We start from the raw sequence: 19,501 nt of genomic DNA on the forward strand, positions 1-19,501 counted from the left end.
AGAAGAGTTGAGAACAAAGTGGTGAACGGGTGCATAACGCGTGGGAATCTGCCGAACATTTCAGACCAAATCCTGAAGAAAGCTAAAAAGCATTGTTTGATGAGCCTGCGTAGTATTAGGTAGTTGGTCAGGTAAAGGCTGACCAAGCCAATGATGCTTAGCTGGTCTTTTCGGATGATGAGTCACACTGGGACTGAGACACGGAAAGATTTAAGTTAATAATTATTTATTTGACAAAGTTAATTGAAAAAAACTATCGTAACAACATTAATTTTAGAGATTAGGGGTGAAATTTGTATAGTATTAAATATATTTTTTTAAACCGTGTATCATACAAATTATAGTTTGTATGTAATTTTAATTACAACTAGCATATCAAGTATAATTGTTACCAATTTAATTGGCTACTAGTAAGTTTGGTTGGTTCATGTTGGTAATAGTATTTACCAACATGTATGAGTGTTTTACGAATTAATGTTTACGTGTTATTGTGTAATCAAAGCATACATGTGAGTTTTATTAATAAGCGTTTTGTGGATGGGTGGATTGGAAATTTGATTCATTTTTTTTATTTATAATTATGTATCATCAGTTTAAACTTAACAATTGAGGAAATGAGATACGTTAATAGAGATTAAATTTTAAACGTTACTAGATGGTAAATACTAATATCAAAGTTCTTGAACACTTTTCCGTCAAATACATTTAAAGTTAACGTACAATCTTTTATATATATGAAAAATGAATTGGTTGGTACACTAATATTGTGGTATTTAAACCTTATACCATTAACATGTTATTGTTAATTAATTTGAACAGTACTAACAAGCAAACATATTGACTACCAACATAATTGGTTCATTTGGTACACCTCTTGGTTGATATTCAATGATATTTGCTACCCTTAATAGAAATCATTACATTCGTTTTACCAAAATATATATATATATATATATATATATATATATATATATATATATATATATATATATATATATATATATATATATATATATAGTGATAAGTTAATTTTATTTAATGTACACATGTTAAAAACAACAAATTAAGTAAAAGTTATTAATAATTTCACAAAGATTTATTGAAGAAATTATATGAGTAAGATTTAAGTTCATAATTATTTATTTGATAAAGTTAACCGAAAATAATAATAATAATAAATTGTTAATACAACATTCACTATAGAAATCATCACTAAGACATAAATTAGAGGAACAGTTGAATCAATACCGCTCATTACCATCATTTAATTGGAATAAGGTTTCTCCGATTAAAGTGAACCGTTTTATTTGGCGAGCAATTCAAAATAGAATTTCATCGGCGATTGCATTAAAATCCAGGTGTGTGGAAACAATCAACACCACGTGTAGCGCTAACATTTCTGGTTTGGAATGTGGAGATCATATATTGATCTCATGTCCATTTGCATGCACAATAAGGGAGAATATATTTGACTGGTGTGGTGAGTTGGGAAAATTAGGGTTTGCGGTGGAGATCTAGATACCAGCTTGGATCGTGATATCACTTTCCGAACTGATATTTCTACCATATGTCTGGGTTACAAGAAATTCAGTCTAGGATAATCCAAGCGGACACCTACATTTCTATGCACAGAAAACGTAAGCTATTATGCTAAAAGGTTCTGTGAATGTGTGATGAAAAACGAGAGCTAAAGAACGCCAGTCTTCTGGAAAGGAAGAGTTGTTTATATACTAAACACGATTATGGTTTCATTAGGGTTAGGCCGTCATTACTTGCTTTGGAAGCAAGTAATATTAATCCGGATTAGGGTTACCAAAAGCTAACGAGTTTCGTTAGTTTTACCATAATCACCCTCAAGAAATTGAATTTTCCATTATGTTCCCACCTGCAAAATTCGGTGAGGTTTTGGGGCGCTGCCCCAAACCCCAGCCAGAGGCTCTGCACCTTGGACCCCGCTAGGGGCGCTGCCCCTTTGGAAACCCCGGACCCAGGGACGCTGCCCCCAGACCCCCGACTAGTCGTCGAACCGGCTTCTGACTCGATCTTATACATGCGTGCACTCCACACCCCCCCCCCCCCCCCCCCCCCCCGTACATGTATTAGAGTACAAATCATGAAGCCCCCTAGCTCACATATTAGTTCCCAATTACTTAAAATGATATGATGACACTAAAATCACCACACATGGTGTACAACATAGGGCATTCCAATCTGTTAATGAATTAATATCATTTGTGGAAAGTTGTTCAAGATCGAGACAGAGGTTTATGACCATCTATCACAGTTTACTATGGAACGCTTGGAAACTCAGGAATGACCGAATCTTCAATGGAGTATTTCTCAATCCTACAAGGGGAGTGGAAGAGGTAAAATTGCTAGCGTTTTATTGGCACAAACGCAAGGGTAAAAATTGGTCAAGTAATTGGGAGGAGTGGTTAATAGCTACATTTGATGTTGCTTAGCTGGTGTCATTACAACTGTTTTTATTTTCTTTCAATTTTATCTTTATTGTATTGTTCCTTGCTGCTCCCCTGCTAGTTTCCTGCTAGTGGTGGTTTGCTTTTTATAAAATTTACCGTTTCAAAAAAAAAAAATTGTTTTATGAATAAAAGCAACATATATATATAAATTTTTTTCAAGCGTAATAATTCATTAATTCGTTTTAGAAAGAAGCCAAGTTCTCAATATAGCGATGAACTTTCAAGTCACCGATTCGTCCATAGGAAAGGTCGGTCAGATGATTAAGATCAAATATCTGCTTGAAACTCTTGTCCACAACATTGTACCTTATAATCTTCCCTGAAACTTTGATCACAAAGAATGCTTCATCATCTTCTTCTTCACCTCTCACCACATCAAACAATTCGAATTCGTAATAATCAAGGCTCGAAGGATCCTGGTAGCTATTGATCATCTTCGGGTAAGCATTCAACAGCTCATCAAGCTCCACTTGATACTTGAGAAACCATCCAGAATGATCCTTCAACATCTCGAACACGTTCAGCTGTAAAGTACTCTCACTGCGATCGACCCTGTCCACCAAATGCAGATGGCCTCGTGACTCCCCAAAGTAAAGGGGCATTGCTCGATCTCCATAACCTCCGAAAGATGCCACCGTCTCCGGCAATGGCAGCGATTTCAACTCCTGTGTATCGAGCTTAAAGTACGATGGATTAACAAAAGAGGGAGCCCAGTGGATCGCTTGATTCCAAAAAACTCCATATCTTAAAGGTGTATAATAAGGCGCAGAGAAAGATTGATCTGAAGTCTTCCATTTCCCTGTCTCAGACGAGTAAATCTGAATCTTGAACAACGCATCAGGATTCATAACGTGGATGCAAACAACCTTGTAGTGAACACAACCTGTTTGATGAAATGCCAGACCCATAAAACGGATGTTTTTACGAACTTCCATACCTCCAGGAACCGATGGAATGAGTGCAAATTGCTTAGTTATGGGATTGAATACGTAATATTTACGAGCACGTTCGTGCCCCTTCTTGCTACAGCAAAGCAGCAGTCCGTTACAAGATTGCACGATTCCAATACCACAAAGATCAGGGTAGAAGTCGAGATTTCGAAAAGGAGGTGGACTTTGGTTCTCAACATCAAATGGAATATACGAATTGCAAACAAAAAGGCCAGGAGAGATGGAAGCATTTTTATACATAAGGGTGAAACGTGGGTGGCTCAAAAGCCATTGCCAGTGTTTGGAAACAGATCTGAACTGAAGAACAGAGGTGACTGGAAGCCGAAGAAGGATTTCAGTTAGAAGATCATCATTTGAACCGATGAAAGCTCCGGATTGGGTTGCCAGATGATCGGAATCTGCCATGGCAACCTCCGAGAAGCAGAGCTTCCTCGTGTTATGAATTTTCTGGTGTTTGGCTCTGGTATTCACCATTTTTGGAGTGAGTTGAGAGGCTTGAAGACAGCGAGTATTTAAGGGGTGTTTTCATGGTGAAAGTTTGTCATGGAAGCCGATGAGCAACAGAAAATAAGAGTGCCATGGAAGCTTTGCCCGAGACTCTCTTGATGTTGACTTTAATTTGTCCGCATTTTTAACAAAAACAACTGAGCCCAAAATTTTGAACAAGTTCTATTGGGTATAAATTATACATTACTTCCCCCATTTAGTGATTAGAAACCAAAAAGGACATTTCTTATTATTTAATTATTGGTATTAAATTGTTTTAAATTATAGAAATGGTAGATATAGTTTGGTCTATTTTTTCATGTTTAGCCCACCATTTGACACCTTTGTAAATCGATTCCTTTTGTACTACTAAGCATATAAATAGTGAATTGTCATCTTATGACCTCATAATCAGATAAATTCGGTTTTTGAAAAAATTGCTCAAAGAAAAAGCAATCCCCTCGCCCACTGTCCATTACCAACTACCAACCGCTTGATCCTCATGCGGTCATTTGTGCCTCCTTTTTCCATAAACTAAATGGATTTTTAGATATTGTCCGCAAGATTGAGAAAAAGAATGTTTAGTCCAACTATTGAAAAGTTGATCGAGTCATCTTTATAGTTTGGAGGAATTATACCAAATAAAAATTTCACTCTTTTTAATTTTTTCTTTCTTTTTTCTTTGACCTATTTAGATGTTTAATAATAAAAATAAGATAAAGATTCACAAATGGTCCTTACAATTATAAAATTCTCCCCAAAACAGTCATTGTGATTTTTTTTGCATGAATGGTCCCTTTCGACAAAACTTAGCACACTAGTGGTCATTTTCGATAAAACTTAGCACACCAATGGTCCCTATATTGGATGTTCATTTGACTCTGTTAAAAAGTAAGTGTTAGGGCCACATAAAATTACAAATATATCCTTAATGATTTTTTGTTTTTTAAATGAAATATAATTAAAAAAATGACACATTAGCCCAACAATGTATTTTGAAATTGGCGAATCAGTCCCCTAACTTATTTGCACGCTTTGTAAAGGAATAAAGTTTCGGGTCTAATTGGTCACTTTGAAAAAATGAAGGGGTAACCATGTTACCTATTTGCTAGGGGTGTTCAAAAATATCCGCATCCGAAATCCGAAAATCCGATCCGAAATTTCGGATTCGGATACGGATACTGAATTTATAAAGTTTCGGATATTTCGGATATCCGATATCCGAAAAAAATAAATTTTATTTGTTTTTTAATATTTTAAAATGAAAAATTAGAAACATTGACATGCTTAATGGACTAATGTTCCCCACCATTTTCAACTTTTTCGTGACCATTCTTTCCAAACTTTTATTGCAAACCTTTCCATTTACAATCGTTATATATTTGTTTGTTATAATCCTTGTTCGTTGGGTTATAATAAAAAACTATTAAATAATGCTACATATATTTATTTGTTGCTCTCGATATCCATCTATGTCGCAAGATTTAACATAGTTGCTATTATTAATTTTAAGAGTTGCAGTGATTTTACGAATCGGATGTTCAGATGTGGATATTTATTTAAAATTAATGAAATTCAGATATCCGGTTTAATATCCGAATCCTTATCCGAAATTTCGGATACGGATTCGGATATCAAAAATCAACAATCCGAATTTTCGGATATCCGGTTTTGAACACCCTTACTATTTGCTACATACACACTTGTTGACCCATTTCCCCTTGACCCGTATTGACTTTGAAAAGTCTAAAATTTCCTCCTCCTTTTCTTTCAATTCTACAACTCAACAAGCGACAACAAAGGAAAATACAAGAACCCTTTTGGAAGCGATCCACTCAAATGATTCTACCCTATTTTTACTCTACTAAGTGACTCACATTTACCAAGATCATCTGGTAATGGCCCGAATAGGAAATAGTTGAACAAAATCAAGATTTCCATCTTCCAACCAAAGGATAAAGACTTTGGGATAACTCCAGTGAGTTTATTAGTAGAAAGATCAAGTTTTTTGAGTTTACCATTCATTCCCAAAATCGAAGGAATGGTACCTGTGATGTTATTATCCCAAAGACTAAGCTCTTCCAGCATAGGTAGCTCCACAATGGACATAGAAAGGTTTCCATGCAATCTGTTGATGAAAAGGTTTGTAACGTTCGCAGATTCGGGTTAGTCAATTTTGAGACAATGAGCATCATAAATGACTTTTTGATGGAAGATTATTTAGAATAAATAATCTTAGCCAACTTATAGTATATGTCACAAGGGTTCATGCTTATTACTTTTCTATATTTTGAGCACTTTTTTGATCGTTATTCCGAGACAAGACTGGTTTACCAGGCTTGACTAGATCCTTATTATAGGAAAACATTGATCTTAAGTTAATTCAAGGTTTGAGTTCTCAAACCTTATCTGTGTATATCCTTGCATTCACAAAACGTATGAGATATGTGTTAGGTCGTTAAATGATAAAGGGTTATTCATGTCCTTGACTTCCTAGACTGAGGTATGACATGTTACCATTATGAATTGACGATGGACATATTCCAAGTTTTTAACCTCTCATCCCTATAAGTTTTCTAATTTAGAACTTGATGATTCACTATATGATACCATACAGTGATAAAAGTTCGAAACTCAGTGCCGATGGTTAGACTATGTATTGTAGTCTATCACACGCACCAACCCATTCTTACGCTAATTTATTCTTTAAAATTTTATGATTCAACATATGATACCAGACGCTGATGAGAGTTTGAAAAACCTATGCCGATGGGTATATCATGTACCGTGGTATACTACATACACCTACCCACTCTAGCCCTGTAAAGATTATATCAAAGAAGTTAATGATTAACAATATTAGCCATATACTGATAAAACTTCGACACTTTATGCCGATGGGTACATTTAAAAACAAAAATGTATTACACACATCTTTCCCTTATTGTCTTTATTCTTCTAATAAAAGAAGTTTATGATTCAGTGTCGTAAGCCAAATGCTGATGAGACTTTGCAATACTATGTCAATGATCTATAGTACAACAACATGCAATAAAGAGACATCACTATCCCTCATGTCCTTCCGATGCAACACATAATTCACAACTATCTTTTCGCTGAAACTCATGATACACTGGTTAGACTACGCAAAACTGTGTTTCTTGTTGTTTTGTAGTTCAAAGATGCTTTAAAAAAGGTGGATAAATGTTAAGTTATACAATGATTCTATTTGATCATTCATAGAATAACTGTCTCTCTTGAAAGAAGAAGGTTATACATTTAAGGGGGTGCAAAAATTAGCTGATATTTATGAAACATCCCAAAAATACAAGCCAAAAATTTTTGTTTTAACACATTACTAAAACCATAATATCAAAATATCATATACTAAAACCATAAGTCTTGTATCTCAAAATATCATAAAATATGTCTCATATCGCAACTGATGTCAAATCATAACAAAATATCATAGTCTAACTCCCAGGCTAAACTGTGGTGGGTGCCATGCCGTCATCCCGAGCCCTTCCCCTTGCTAGCTGAAATACCAGAAACCAAAACTGAAACTGTAAGCATGAAGCTTAGTGAGCTCCCCCAAACTACCACATACCATACAATAACATAGAAAGCACATACTGGGTGTGACATCCCCAATTTCACGGCCAGAAAAGACCGATTTGTTTATGCTTTGTTTTATAAATCAGAGTGATCGTTTAAAGAAAACGGTTGCGGAATTTGTTCCCAAAATAAAATATGATAACCATTTATCAAAACATTTCTCGAAAAGAATGTATTTTCATTAAATAATAAAGACTCGGGATGTCATGTTCGTTACAGATCAAAAGCATAAACAATATAAAATAGACCTTACAATTGTTATTCAACTACTGATCTATAATCCAAAATCACTCGTCAAGTCCTCCAACTTATACCCTTGTGCCATTACCTGTAATGAAAAGAAAACTGAGTGGGTCAGGCTTGGGAGCCTGGTGAGCATATAGGGTTTTCAACCCACAATAATATAATTATTATATGTAATCAGCAAACAATCGACCCAATTACCCATCCCCATTATCTTCTTAAGGTTTTACCCTAAGAACCAACTATCCTTCATTCATTTATTCATAAGGAACTTGGCACGAATTCCATTGCTGCCAAAGCTTATTTATTAAGTACTAAATCCATAGTTTATCAGACGCTAACTCCATAGTCGTCGGGGTTTACTCAAGCGGCGCTAACTCCATAGTTACCAAGGTTCACTTAACAAGCGCTAACTCCATAGTCGCCAAGGTTTACTCAACATGCGCTAACTTCATAGTCGCCAAGGTTTACTAATAATAGCGCTAACTCCATAGTCGCCAAAGTTTACTTAACAAGCGCTAACTCCATAGTCGCCAAGATTCATCAGATAGGCACGAAGTCACATCGTCGCCAAGGTTTATACAATAGGCGCTAACTCCATAGGCACCAACTATTCCATCTACCTATGTTCTACCCAACAATTTTGTAAATATAAATACTTACACAGTTTAAATCATTTAACACCTGTATAAAACTCCAATTTCCATGCCCATCTCAAATAGACAAATAACATATAAACACATAGCACGTATTTCATAGCAAATACTTCATATTTATGTGTTAGAAGAAAGTAACTACACACTCACACATATAAACAACAATATACTTAATACACTCAAACCATACTTGTATTATTATCGTGTTTATGAAAGGTAGTATACACTCACTTGATTAGAAGACGATCGGACAGCACTACGGCTTGCAGAAGTAGAAATCCTCAGCAGATCTGGAAGATCTCTACAAAAATCGAACTTCTCGCGGGCAGAGCTTCGACTCAGGAACCACACTTCTCGGGATCTTCGGGATCTCGGGACTTGCCTCGGGGCTCGAGAACAATACCGGTGACTCCTTCGGATAATGCTTCCGAATTTCCTTTTAAATTTAAATACAAAATGATTAATAAACTTCGGAAATTCATATCTTCTTCATACGAACTCCTTTTTCGACGTTCTTTATATCCACGCGAAGGTGAGACTACGCTCTACAACTTTCGTTTAGACTCCGTCGGCTAATTTTGACTTTTATTTTTATTATTTATCTTTAATAGGCCGTGACAGAAAACTTCGTTATAAATTCATAACTTCTTCGTTTGACGTCCGTTCTCGCCTAACTTTTTATCGCTTCGATACCAACAACGAGATCCTCGATTCTCGTTTAGATTGCTGAGGCTAAATATCGCTCTAACGTAAATTCACTTTTTACGTCGCGCTGTGTCGTGCCGGTTCTGTCGCGAAACTTCGACAGGTCATAACTTCTTTGTTATAACTCGGATTTTGGCGTTCTTTATATGCACTGAAACCTTGTAACATATACTACAACTTAGTTAGGATTATTCATCCTAAATAATCTTCTATCAAAAAGTCATTTTTGACTCTTATTGTCTCTAAATTGACTAGCCCTGATCTACGAGCGTTACACTGGGCCTTGCCCACTGCATCAGACCGAAATCCAGAAACTGCATCGGACCGAAGTCCGGAAACTAACCAGGGCCTTGCCCTCTGCATCGGACCGAAGTCCGGAACTAACCAGGGCCTTGCCCTCTGCATCAGACCGAAGTCCGGAAACTACATCGGACCGAAGTCTGGAAACTAACCAAGGCCTTTCCCTGTGCATCGGACCGAAGTCCGGAAACTGACTGATCATAGCATAGCAAAATCATATCTACTAACATATCACATAAACTACATATTGCATCGGACCGAAGTCCGGAACACATAACACGAAGACAGCTTGGATCACAAAGACACCAAGCACACTGAACTACTGCATCGGACCGAAGTCCAGGAAACTACTACTGACTAAACGGGCCGACATTATGGCCGTAGACCCGTTCCTACTGGAAGGAAAACTCACCTCGTAATGTTGGCTGCTGAGATGCTAGATCTGAAACTGTCTGACCGCTGCTTCGGAACTCCCCGGCTACAAATCCCATAAGCACTAAATCAAATACTAATAACTAATCTCAGGGTAAAATGACTATTTACCACTGGTCAAGTTAACTTCCTGGTCAAAGTTAACTTTCAGTTGACCGGACTCGCCGAGTTGGGCCGCCAACTCGCCGATTCCCTATCATCCATTCTAATCCTCTACCCGCTTCTACTCGTCGAGTTTGGCAAAGACTCGACGAGTTCTTCTTCGATACTAACATCGAGTCTAACCTCATCCGACTCGCCGATTTGTATGAACAACTAGTCGAGTTCCCCTTCAACAGAAGAACACACCCAGTCTATGACTAGCCGAGTCATATGAACAACTCGTCGAGTCCGTCTGCTTCCAAATCCAAGTCTTAACTTACTGAATCCTTACTCTACTCACTACATAGGCTCGCTACTACTGAACCGGGAATCTAAGACTCGCGACCCGACTCGCCGAGTCCTTTGCATGCAAATTCCATACAGTCGACTCTAATCAACTTTAGTGCATCCAATTCATAGATCTAAGCTTCTGGGACTATCTAAACACGTAAAGTTGCTAACTTTACGTGTATCTAAGATGTAATGAAGCAATAACACTCATACTTTGCTATTATGGGGGGTTACTTGACTAAAACAAAGCCATGGCTGCCAAAAGGTGGTTTCCTTGAGCTTCTGGAGCTCAAGAGAGGCTAGATCTGAGATATGACTCGATCACAAGGCTTCATCACAAAGGATTTGGGGTTTTTGAGCTTAAAACCAACAATTTGTGGACAAACTAGATCTGTTAGCACAATAATCAAGATGGAAACTTCATTACCAAAAGGGATGGCCAAAGAGGAGTGTATTCTGGATCTACTTCTTCTTCCTTGAGTTCTTCTACCTTTTCCTTCTTCTCCTTGCTCCAAAATGCACCAAAAGTTCCTTCACAAGGCAAAGATCAGTCACACACACTTCAAGGAGGCTAGGGTTTCGGGAATAAGTCTCTGGGAAGTGAAGGAGGCTTGTTTGTGGCTATAATGACGTTTAAATAGGGTGCAAACCCTTGAAATTAGGGTTTCATCCAGACTGGCAGACTCGCCGAGTCCGAGAATATGGACTCGTCGAGTCGCCAACTTAAACCGCATGCAAATCCCTTCTCTACTCGACGAGTCGGGCTACTGACTCGTCGAGTACCCCTTAAAAATGAAAATTACTTTATTTAAATCACATACTAGAAATGGGGCTTCACAGTTTATCTGAGGGTGAGCTGGATCTAAGGAGGAGCAAATATCAACATTCTACTTCAGATTTAGTTGATTCGTCTATTATTTCATTCTTTAGAGATTAGTTTTGACATCATCAGATTGGGGGAGATTGTAAGGTCTAACCTTTTAATGTGATGAGTCAAACACTAACACATACTGACCACCAGCGCCAACGCCAACACGTACTTGTGAAGACCCGTGTCAGCGTGTAACATTTGTAGAATTTAGTTTGTATTGTAAATATAGTAAATATAGCTATTAGATGAATGATATGATATCTTTGTGATTAGCATTAATCTATATATATATATATATATATATATATATATATATATATATATATATATATATATAGATTAGATACAATCCCATTAATGTAGGGATTTCTATAATCGTATTTCTATATATTCTTATAATAGAGTTCAACCCTAATAGCTGCTTTGTGCGCCTCGTTCTGTTTGTGAGAACATTTCTTAGTGAAAACCATCTTTGTGATAATCGTATTGTTCATTCTTGTTTTTATTCGATCATCGATCCTACATATAAAGTTTTGATGCCATGCATTAGGATTTGGTCTCATTTTCATCATTTTGACCTAGCTTGAGCTCAAGACATGCATTGGACATGTATGCCTATAAAGAAATGATTTTTATGATGCTTTGGGTGTAAGAAAGTCTTTTGGAAGTATGAATGAATAGCTTGAAGGGTTAAGAGCTTAATGCATCAAGTTAGCCAAACCAGGTTCCATGACGTGATGGGATGGCCACCACAATGAGGCAATAAGTAGTCTCCACAACTATTTTGTCGTGAGGTCACCACAACATGGTAGATGCTTGGCCATGATGTGGTGGCCAATTGATGGACTTTTGACTGTTGACTTTGACTGGGTTAACCGTTGACTTTTGTTGACCATTGATCGTTGACTTTTTTTTTTGTCAAATTTGACTTTTGGTCAAACTATGATAAAATTGAGTGTTTAGCTAAGGAATAGTTCCATTTTGGTTCTAGGTAGCTCGTGTTAGTTGTTCTGTTGTTGAGTTTTGCTGTTAAGCCTTTACTAGTTAGCTCGAGTGAGTTTTCTCACTATACCTTGTACTATAATATATATATACTTGTGTGTATGATGTTGTTATGCTATAGTGATCTGTGTATCATTATGCATTTGATGTTGCTATGTTGTAGAGATCTATTAGGCAGGTAGATTTGTTATGATTACATGTGCTTGTTTGTTATTGGTATGTATATATGTCGATATGTGCTCGGTTAGGTTGAAACGGTCCTACTATGTGTTGTAGGCCAAGATACATGGGCGGTCTAGGTGTACTGTAGGCTTTGCGAGACAATCTAGTTGGATTGAAAACCCATAGAGAGCGGTCCGGGTGTACTGTAGGCCTTGCGATTCGTTCCAGTCAGATTGAAGGCTCATGTGTTCCTGCATTGTATGTGTATTGTTGTGTAGAGTATTTTGGAAACTCACTAAGTATTGGCGTACAGTTGTAGATTAAATGATTTTAGGTATTTATCAGATCACAAAGGCATGACTCTACACACATCAACAATTTTTATGAGTTGAGATTTCGCATTGTCTTTCCTTGTAACTCTAATGTTAAATTACAATTTATGAATAAATTGTTTTACATCAATTATATCTTTATAAAAATAGGTGTTTATTTTATTTTTAAAATGAAAATTTTATGGAATTTGAAACTTTACATAATTTACAAAAAAAAAGGATTTTTAATTACCATTCAAGGTGATAGTTTTTCGGTAAACTATATCAAACAATTTCCTTATACCATTTTTTTTTTACCTTGTGTTCCTATGGTGAACCTCATTTTAGTAATGTTCTATTATACTTCTTAATTATATTTATCCTTTTAACCTTTGTTACTTTTTGTCTAAATGTTTCAATTTTAATCTTTAATATTAAATTTTGAAATTCTTAATAGTGATTTGATATTTCTATCGTATCAGGTTTTGCGACAAAATATAACGAATATTGACTAAAGATATTATAGTATTTATTTTAATTGCATGCATTTTTTTATATAAACATTATATACTTGTTTATAAAAAGAACAAATTATTTAAGTAAGATTTAGAATTATTAAACAAATTATATGATTACTAAATCTATCTATGTCCACACTCCACAGGACTTAATATGGGTTAAAAACCCTTGATACAAATTTTAGTATATAAAATCAGCACATTTGTTTTACTTTTATCTATAAAAGCAACTTATATTACTTTTTTTTCCAAAGTAATTGACAACTCTTGTTAGAAAGAAGCCAAGTTTTCAATATAGCGATGAACATCCGAGTGACCTATTCGTCCATAGGAAATGTCGAGCAGATGACTCAGATCAAATATCTGCTTGAAACTTTTGTACACAACGTTGTACCTTATAATCTTCCCTGGAATTTTGATCACCATGAATGTTTCATCTTCTTCTTCACCTCTCACCACATCAAACAATTCGAATTCATAATAACGAGGGCTTGAAGGATCCTGGTAGCTATTTATCATCTCCGGGTAAGCATTCAGAAGCTCATCAAGCTCCACTGCATACTTGAGAAACCATCCAGAATGATCATTCAACAACTCATACACGTTCAGGTGTAAATGGGTCTCACCCCAATCCGCCCTCTCCACCAAATGCAAATGGCCTCTTGATTCCCCAAAGTAAAGTGGCATTCCTCCATCTCCATAAACTTCGACAGATGGCAATGGCAGAGATTTCAACTCCTGTGTATCGAGCTTAAAGTACAATGGATTAACACAGGAGGGAGCCCAGTAGATCGTTTGATTCAAAAAAACTCCGTATCTTAAAGGTGTATAATAAGGCGCATAGAAAGATTGATCTGAAATCTTCCATTTCCCTGTATCAGACGAGTAGATTTGAATCTTAAACAACCCATCAGGCTTCACAACGTGAATGCAAACTACCTTGTAGTGAACACAACCTGTTTGATGAAATGCCAAACCCATAAAACGGATGGTTTTACGAACATCCATACCTCCAGGAACCGATGGGATGAGAGCAAATTGCTTAGTTGTGGGATTAAATACGTAATATTTGCGAACTCGTTCATGCCCCCTCTTGCTACAGCATAGCAGCAATCCGTTACAAGATTGCACGATTCTAATACCACAAATATCAGGGTAGAAGTCGAGGTTTCGAAAAGGAGGAGGACTTTGGTTTTGAACATCAAATGGAATATACAAATTGGAAACAAAAAGGCCAGGAGAGATGGAAACTTTGTTATACAGAAGGGTGAAATGTTGGTGACTCAAAAGGGATTGCCAGTGTTTGGATACAGATCTGAATCGAAGAACAGAGGTAACCGGAAGCCGGAGAAGGATTTGGATTAAAAGATCGTCATTGGAACCGATCAAAGCTCCAGATTGGGTGGCCAGATGATCGGAATCGGCCATGGCAGCCTCCGAGAAGCAGAGTTTCGTGGTGTTGTGGATTTTCTGGAGTTTGGCTCTGGTGTTCACCATTTTTGGAGTTTGGAGTAGGGTGGGAGTATTGAAGAGGAGGAGTATTTAATGGGTGTGTTCATGGTGAAAGATTGCCATGGAAGTTTTACCCGAGACTTTCTTGATGTTGACTTGAATTTGTCCAGATTTCTTAACAAAAGAAATTAAGCCGAAAATTTTGACAAGTTCTATTTGGTAATAAATTATACTACTCCCCTTTATATCTTTACGACAAAATGACAAAAATAGCCATTTACACTAATTGCATTACAAAAATAACCAAAAAAAATCAAAATTACAAAATGGCCACCCATTTCGCAGATGAGAAGGTCCCATCTGCGAAATGGGATTCTCATCTGCGAAAGTACAAGTACCTAAAGCACAGTTGTGCTTTAGGTACTTGTACTTTCGCAGATGAGATTTTTTTTTTTTAATATTTTTTCTGTATAAATAGGGTTAATTTCGCAGATGGAATAGGTCCATCTGCGAAATCCTCCGAGCCTATCTGCAAAATGGTGTAATTTTTTTAATTTTAATTTTTTTTTTTAAGTTTGACTATGAAATGAATTGGTTTGACTACGAAATCACGTTGCTGTATAAAAACTTTTGTAGAAAAAATATCATTTTGGTTTTTATTTGTTTGTCTTGTAAAGAAATACTCTCTACAATTTGCTCAAAAAATGATTGAATATTTGGTTTGTCTTGTAACCGGTGGGAGATGACAAGTTAATGGAACTAATCTGGAATACATATGTCCACAGGGAGGTATTTCTGAACTCGCTTTGATATTTTCTGAGTATATTAGTTATAGTGATTTTGTATCTTTGGTAAGAAGCAAAATTGGTTTGTTAGACAAATATAGAATTAGTCTTCGTTTTCACCATCCTGAATTAAATTATTATATAGCTATAGTTGAAGACGTGGATGTTAGAATGTTGATAAACGTAATCAAATGTAGTGGAGGAAGGGCTGTGAAAGTGTTTGTGGTGGTTGATGAAGTTGAGGAGGTTAATGGGGGTGGTGAAATTGGAAACCAACTTGTTGGTAATTTATGCAGTTATAAAGGGAGCAACGATCCGATAGGTATTTTCAATACTCCTAGTGTACCTCAGTTTCACAGTGTTGCTGAAAATGTTAATGTTAGTTATTCACCTATTCACTATGTGGATCCCGAGAATTACAAGTCTGTTAGTGATGATGATGTTGGTACATATCTTAATCATGTGGGTGGTCGTTGTGATGATGTTGCCGAACAAGAAGTTAAACTTATGAATAGGCGTGTGGTAGATAAAACTAAAAAGAAAAAAAATTCAACTCAAAAAAATGAAAAAAATCATGTTTACGGGCATTATGTTGATGTTGGTGATGTATGTTTAGATATAACCGAGCTACAAAGTAATTCCGATAGAGATGAGTTGGGTGATGAAGTTAAAGCTAAGTATCCCGATAACCTTTTTCACGGTATGCCCCCTGTACCAGTATGGCCAGTTGATATTAATGAAGATATCCCAACACAGATGGTAGACATTAATCTTCAAAAGATTCAATGTGAGAGTATATTTAAAAACAAAGAACTTTTAAAGCGGTGTATTGGTAAAAAATGTCTTCGAGAAGGTTTCCAGACGAGGACAGGTAGATCCACCAAATCAAGGTATGAAGCTGTATGTGTTTCGAAAAATTGTTCTTGGTTACTAAGAGCAAAAACAATTAAAAATTATGATGGACTTTTCCAAGTGAATAAATTTGTTGATGTACACACATGTTCTTCAACATTGTTGCAACCTAATCATCGACAAGCAAACAAATATGTTTTGGGTGAATATGTTGCTGATGTTTTGGCTGAAGACTATAGTAGAGTTTATCGGGGAAAAGAAATTGTTAATGATATGAATGCTCAATTGAATATCAATATCTCATACCATCAGGCATGGCGTGCGAAGCAATATGCATTGTTGTCGTTAAGGGGTACGAAAGAGGATTCTTTTACCAAACTTTCGACGTATTATCACAACTTGGCCAAACATAATCCGGGTACTGTCACACATATTAAAACAGATGCTGATGATCGCTTTGAGTTTTTGTACGTCGCACTCGGTTGCTCGGTTAGTATTATCATGTCCTAATTTTTTTTTAATATTTATTTTGGTGTATTTGAATAGATATACAATGTATTGTAGGTACGAGCTTTTGTCAATTTTTGTAAGCCGACCCTAGTAGTAGATGGAGCTCACCTAAAGGGCGAGTTCAAAGGTACCATGCTACTTGCAGTTACTAAGGACGGACAAAATCAAATATTACCGGTTGCATATGGTATATGCAAAAATGAGTGTACTGATTCTTGGACATGGTTTTTTCAAAAACTACGTGATTGCATAGAAAATATGCAGGAGCTTACAATTATATCTGATAGGTCTCCATCTATAGCAACATCCGTTGCCAACATTTTTCCTCACGCTTATCATGGAATATGTGGTGTCCATTTGTATTTCAACATAGTATCTAGATTCGGCAAGAGTAAGACGGTTAAAGGAATTTTTTGGGAGGCGTGTAGGGCGTACACAGTTGATGCTTTTGATGCTGCCATGGATGTTATGAAAAAGACAAAAGAACCAGTATGGGAGTACTTAAAAAGTATAAATCCAGAAACCTGGTCAAGGGCACATTTTAAAGGGAACCGATACAATCTTATGTCGTCCAACAGTGCGGAGTCTATAAATGCATTATCTAGACACGCACGTAAGGTGCCAATACTTATGTTGATTGATTTTTTTTCGTGCTACAATGCAACAATGGTGGTTTCAAAGACGTAATTTTGCAGGTATTACGTGAATTTGTAATATTAATGTTTTATTAGTTTTGATGTTATTGATCTTAACTTCTTCATTTTGGCTGTTTTTTTAGCGGAAGCAACAACAACACTTACCCCTTGGGCGGATGAAGTTGTAAAAGAAAACAAGAAAACTTTTACGAAATGGGATGTTCGCATGATCTCAAATACGAAATGCGAGGTCAAAAAGGGGGCACAAAATGTGATTGTTGATTTTCAACATATGACATGTACATGTAGGCATTGGCAACTTGATGGGATACCTTGTGGTCATGTCATAAGATGTTTAACAGTGAACAATTACCAAGACTGCTCGAGGTTTGCATTAAATGCTTACCTTACCGAAACACTGAGGAAAACATATGCGGAATCAATAAACCCTCTGCCGAAGCCATCCGAATGGGAGATCCCCGATGATTTGATGATTGTTAAGCCACCTATAATGGATAAACGTCAGCCAGGCAGGCCAAGAAACACAGACCGCATTCCATCCCAAGGCGAGGGTCCAATTATAAAAGAGTGTTCTACATGTGGTCAACTAGGACACACGAGAAATAATTGTACTGGAAGGGCGTCTGGTAGCAGAGCAGGTCACATAATTTCTACTCCAGAAATGGCATATAATATTGGTGGTTCAGCGGGTTGCTCCCAAACCCATAACGCTGATTTTGATATAAAACAACCTTGAAATTAAGAGTAATGACGAGTTGTTAGCTTATTATGTATTGTAATATTTTTATTAACTCTTACAAGACATTGCTATGTTTTCATATTTTAGTTAAGTTGTTGATTATAACAATGAATGAAGCCTTTATATTATAAAATATAGTTTGCAGATTTATTTTAACAGTTACAACATGTTATTTAAAAAAAAACAACAAACGATCATTTGGCAACCTAATCTGTTTCATGATAATATTACAACAACTTTATAACTAATTTTTAAACTCAGGGAACTGCAACGGGTACTTCTCTTTCTCCATTGTAATATAGTCATCCCTAATTCTCATTTTGTCTTCGAAACGATCCTTTTTTACCATAATGTGTATCAACTGCTCATCCTTCTCAGCAAGCCGTTTTTCAGTCGTTTTGATTGCTTTCTTACTCTTTTTTATCCAATCTTTATGCTCTTTGATTTTGTTTTTATTAAGGTCAATCCATTCTTGAGCTTGTTTGCATTCCGAATCTATATCATTAGCAAGTTGAGTGAGAAATCGGGATGACTCTTTGTCATCTTCTTGTTGTGCTTCAGCCTTCTTTAATTCTTCAAAATTTTCATGTGACATATATGGCCCGGCTGAAGAGGGTGTAAAAAAAGGGTCTACCGAATCACAGTAGTAACAATCTACTTCGTTGCATGAGCAAATTTCGAATTTGTGTGAGGAACTCATAATAAAGTCGATATTGTATTAAACTGGAGCAATAAGTGGTATTTATACATACTAGACAGTAATGAGAAGTCCAACTTTGAAATGACTAGACAGTAATGACAAGTCACTATAGTAACCTGCACATCCCAGTGGGACCCTTAAGTGACAAGAGATAAATGACAGTTTGACATGACAAAACACTGCATAAAGCTGAAAATGGTAGTCTAAATATTACCATTTCGTAGTCAAAGTATTAATTCGTAGTCTATTTATTTATATAAATAGATGTTTAAGATCTATAAACCAAACACCCAAATCACCTAAACGAAACGAATTCCCATTATTATAAATGTCGTCAAATGCAGCAAGTTCTTCGAATGAAGTACCTGGTTCCAATTCTGAAAGGCCATGGACGACAAACGAGGTGTTACTTCTAAGACGATGCTGGCTAAGTGTTAAGGATGGTGAACTGTTACTTGCTCCCCCGCATTGCCTAATTGGTGATGAATGGAGTCGCCTCACATCTTTGTTTAACCATGAGATGGGAGAAGGACAAAAAAGAGAAAAATCAGATGTTGTTACTAAGTGGACGGATGTAAAGGAAGAAGTGACATGGTTCAATCGAGCATGTAGTTATGCGAAACGTAACAATGTTCGTTATCGTG

The 19,501-nt window shown here is 36.4% G+C and overlaps 3 protein-coding genes across 3 annotated transcripts; 1 reads left to right on the plus strand and 2 right to left on the minus strand.

Annotated features, from left to right (window-relative positions):
* Nucleotides 1–2,611: 2,611 nt before the first annotated feature.
* On the minus strand, nt 2,612–4,121 carry LOC111901603 (F-box protein At5g07610). Its single transcript, XM_023897479.3, has one exon. It carries the CDS (start codon nt 3,902–3,904, stop codon nt 2,663–2,665), a length of 1,242 nt encoding a protein of 413 aa, XP_023753247.1. The 5' UTR covers nt 3,905–4,121; the 3' UTR covers nt 2,612–2,662.
* Nucleotides 4,122–13,251: 9,130 nt separating this feature from the next.
* Nucleotides 13,252–14,669, minus strand: LOC111901735 (F-box protein At5g07610). Its single transcript, XM_023897620.2, has one exon. The coding sequence runs from the start codon at nt 14,658–14,660 to the stop codon at nt 13,434–13,436; it is 1,227 nt and encodes a 408-aa protein (XP_023753388.1). The 5' UTR covers nt 14,661–14,669; the 3' UTR covers nt 13,252–13,433.
* Nucleotides 14,670–16,777: 2,108 nt separating this feature from the next.
* Nucleotides 16,778–18,274, plus strand: LOC128128549 (uncharacterized). Its single transcript, XM_052767482.1, has 2 exons — nt 16,778–17,457; nt 17,541–18,274. The coding sequence occupies exons 1-2, from the start codon at nt 17,421–17,423 to the stop codon at nt 18,152–18,154; spliced, it is 651 nt and encodes a 216-aa protein (XP_052623442.1). The 5' UTR covers nt 16,778–17,420; the 3' UTR covers nt 18,155–18,274.
* Nucleotides 18,275–19,501: the final 1,227 nt, after the last annotated feature.

This window comes from Lactuca sativa, chromosome 9 (assembly GCF_002870075.4).
Source record: "Lactuca sativa cultivar Salinas chromosome 9, Lsat_Salinas_v11, whole genome shotgun sequence".
NCBI lineage: Eukaryota > Viridiplantae > Streptophyta > Magnoliopsida > Asterales > Asteraceae > Lactuca > Lactuca sativa.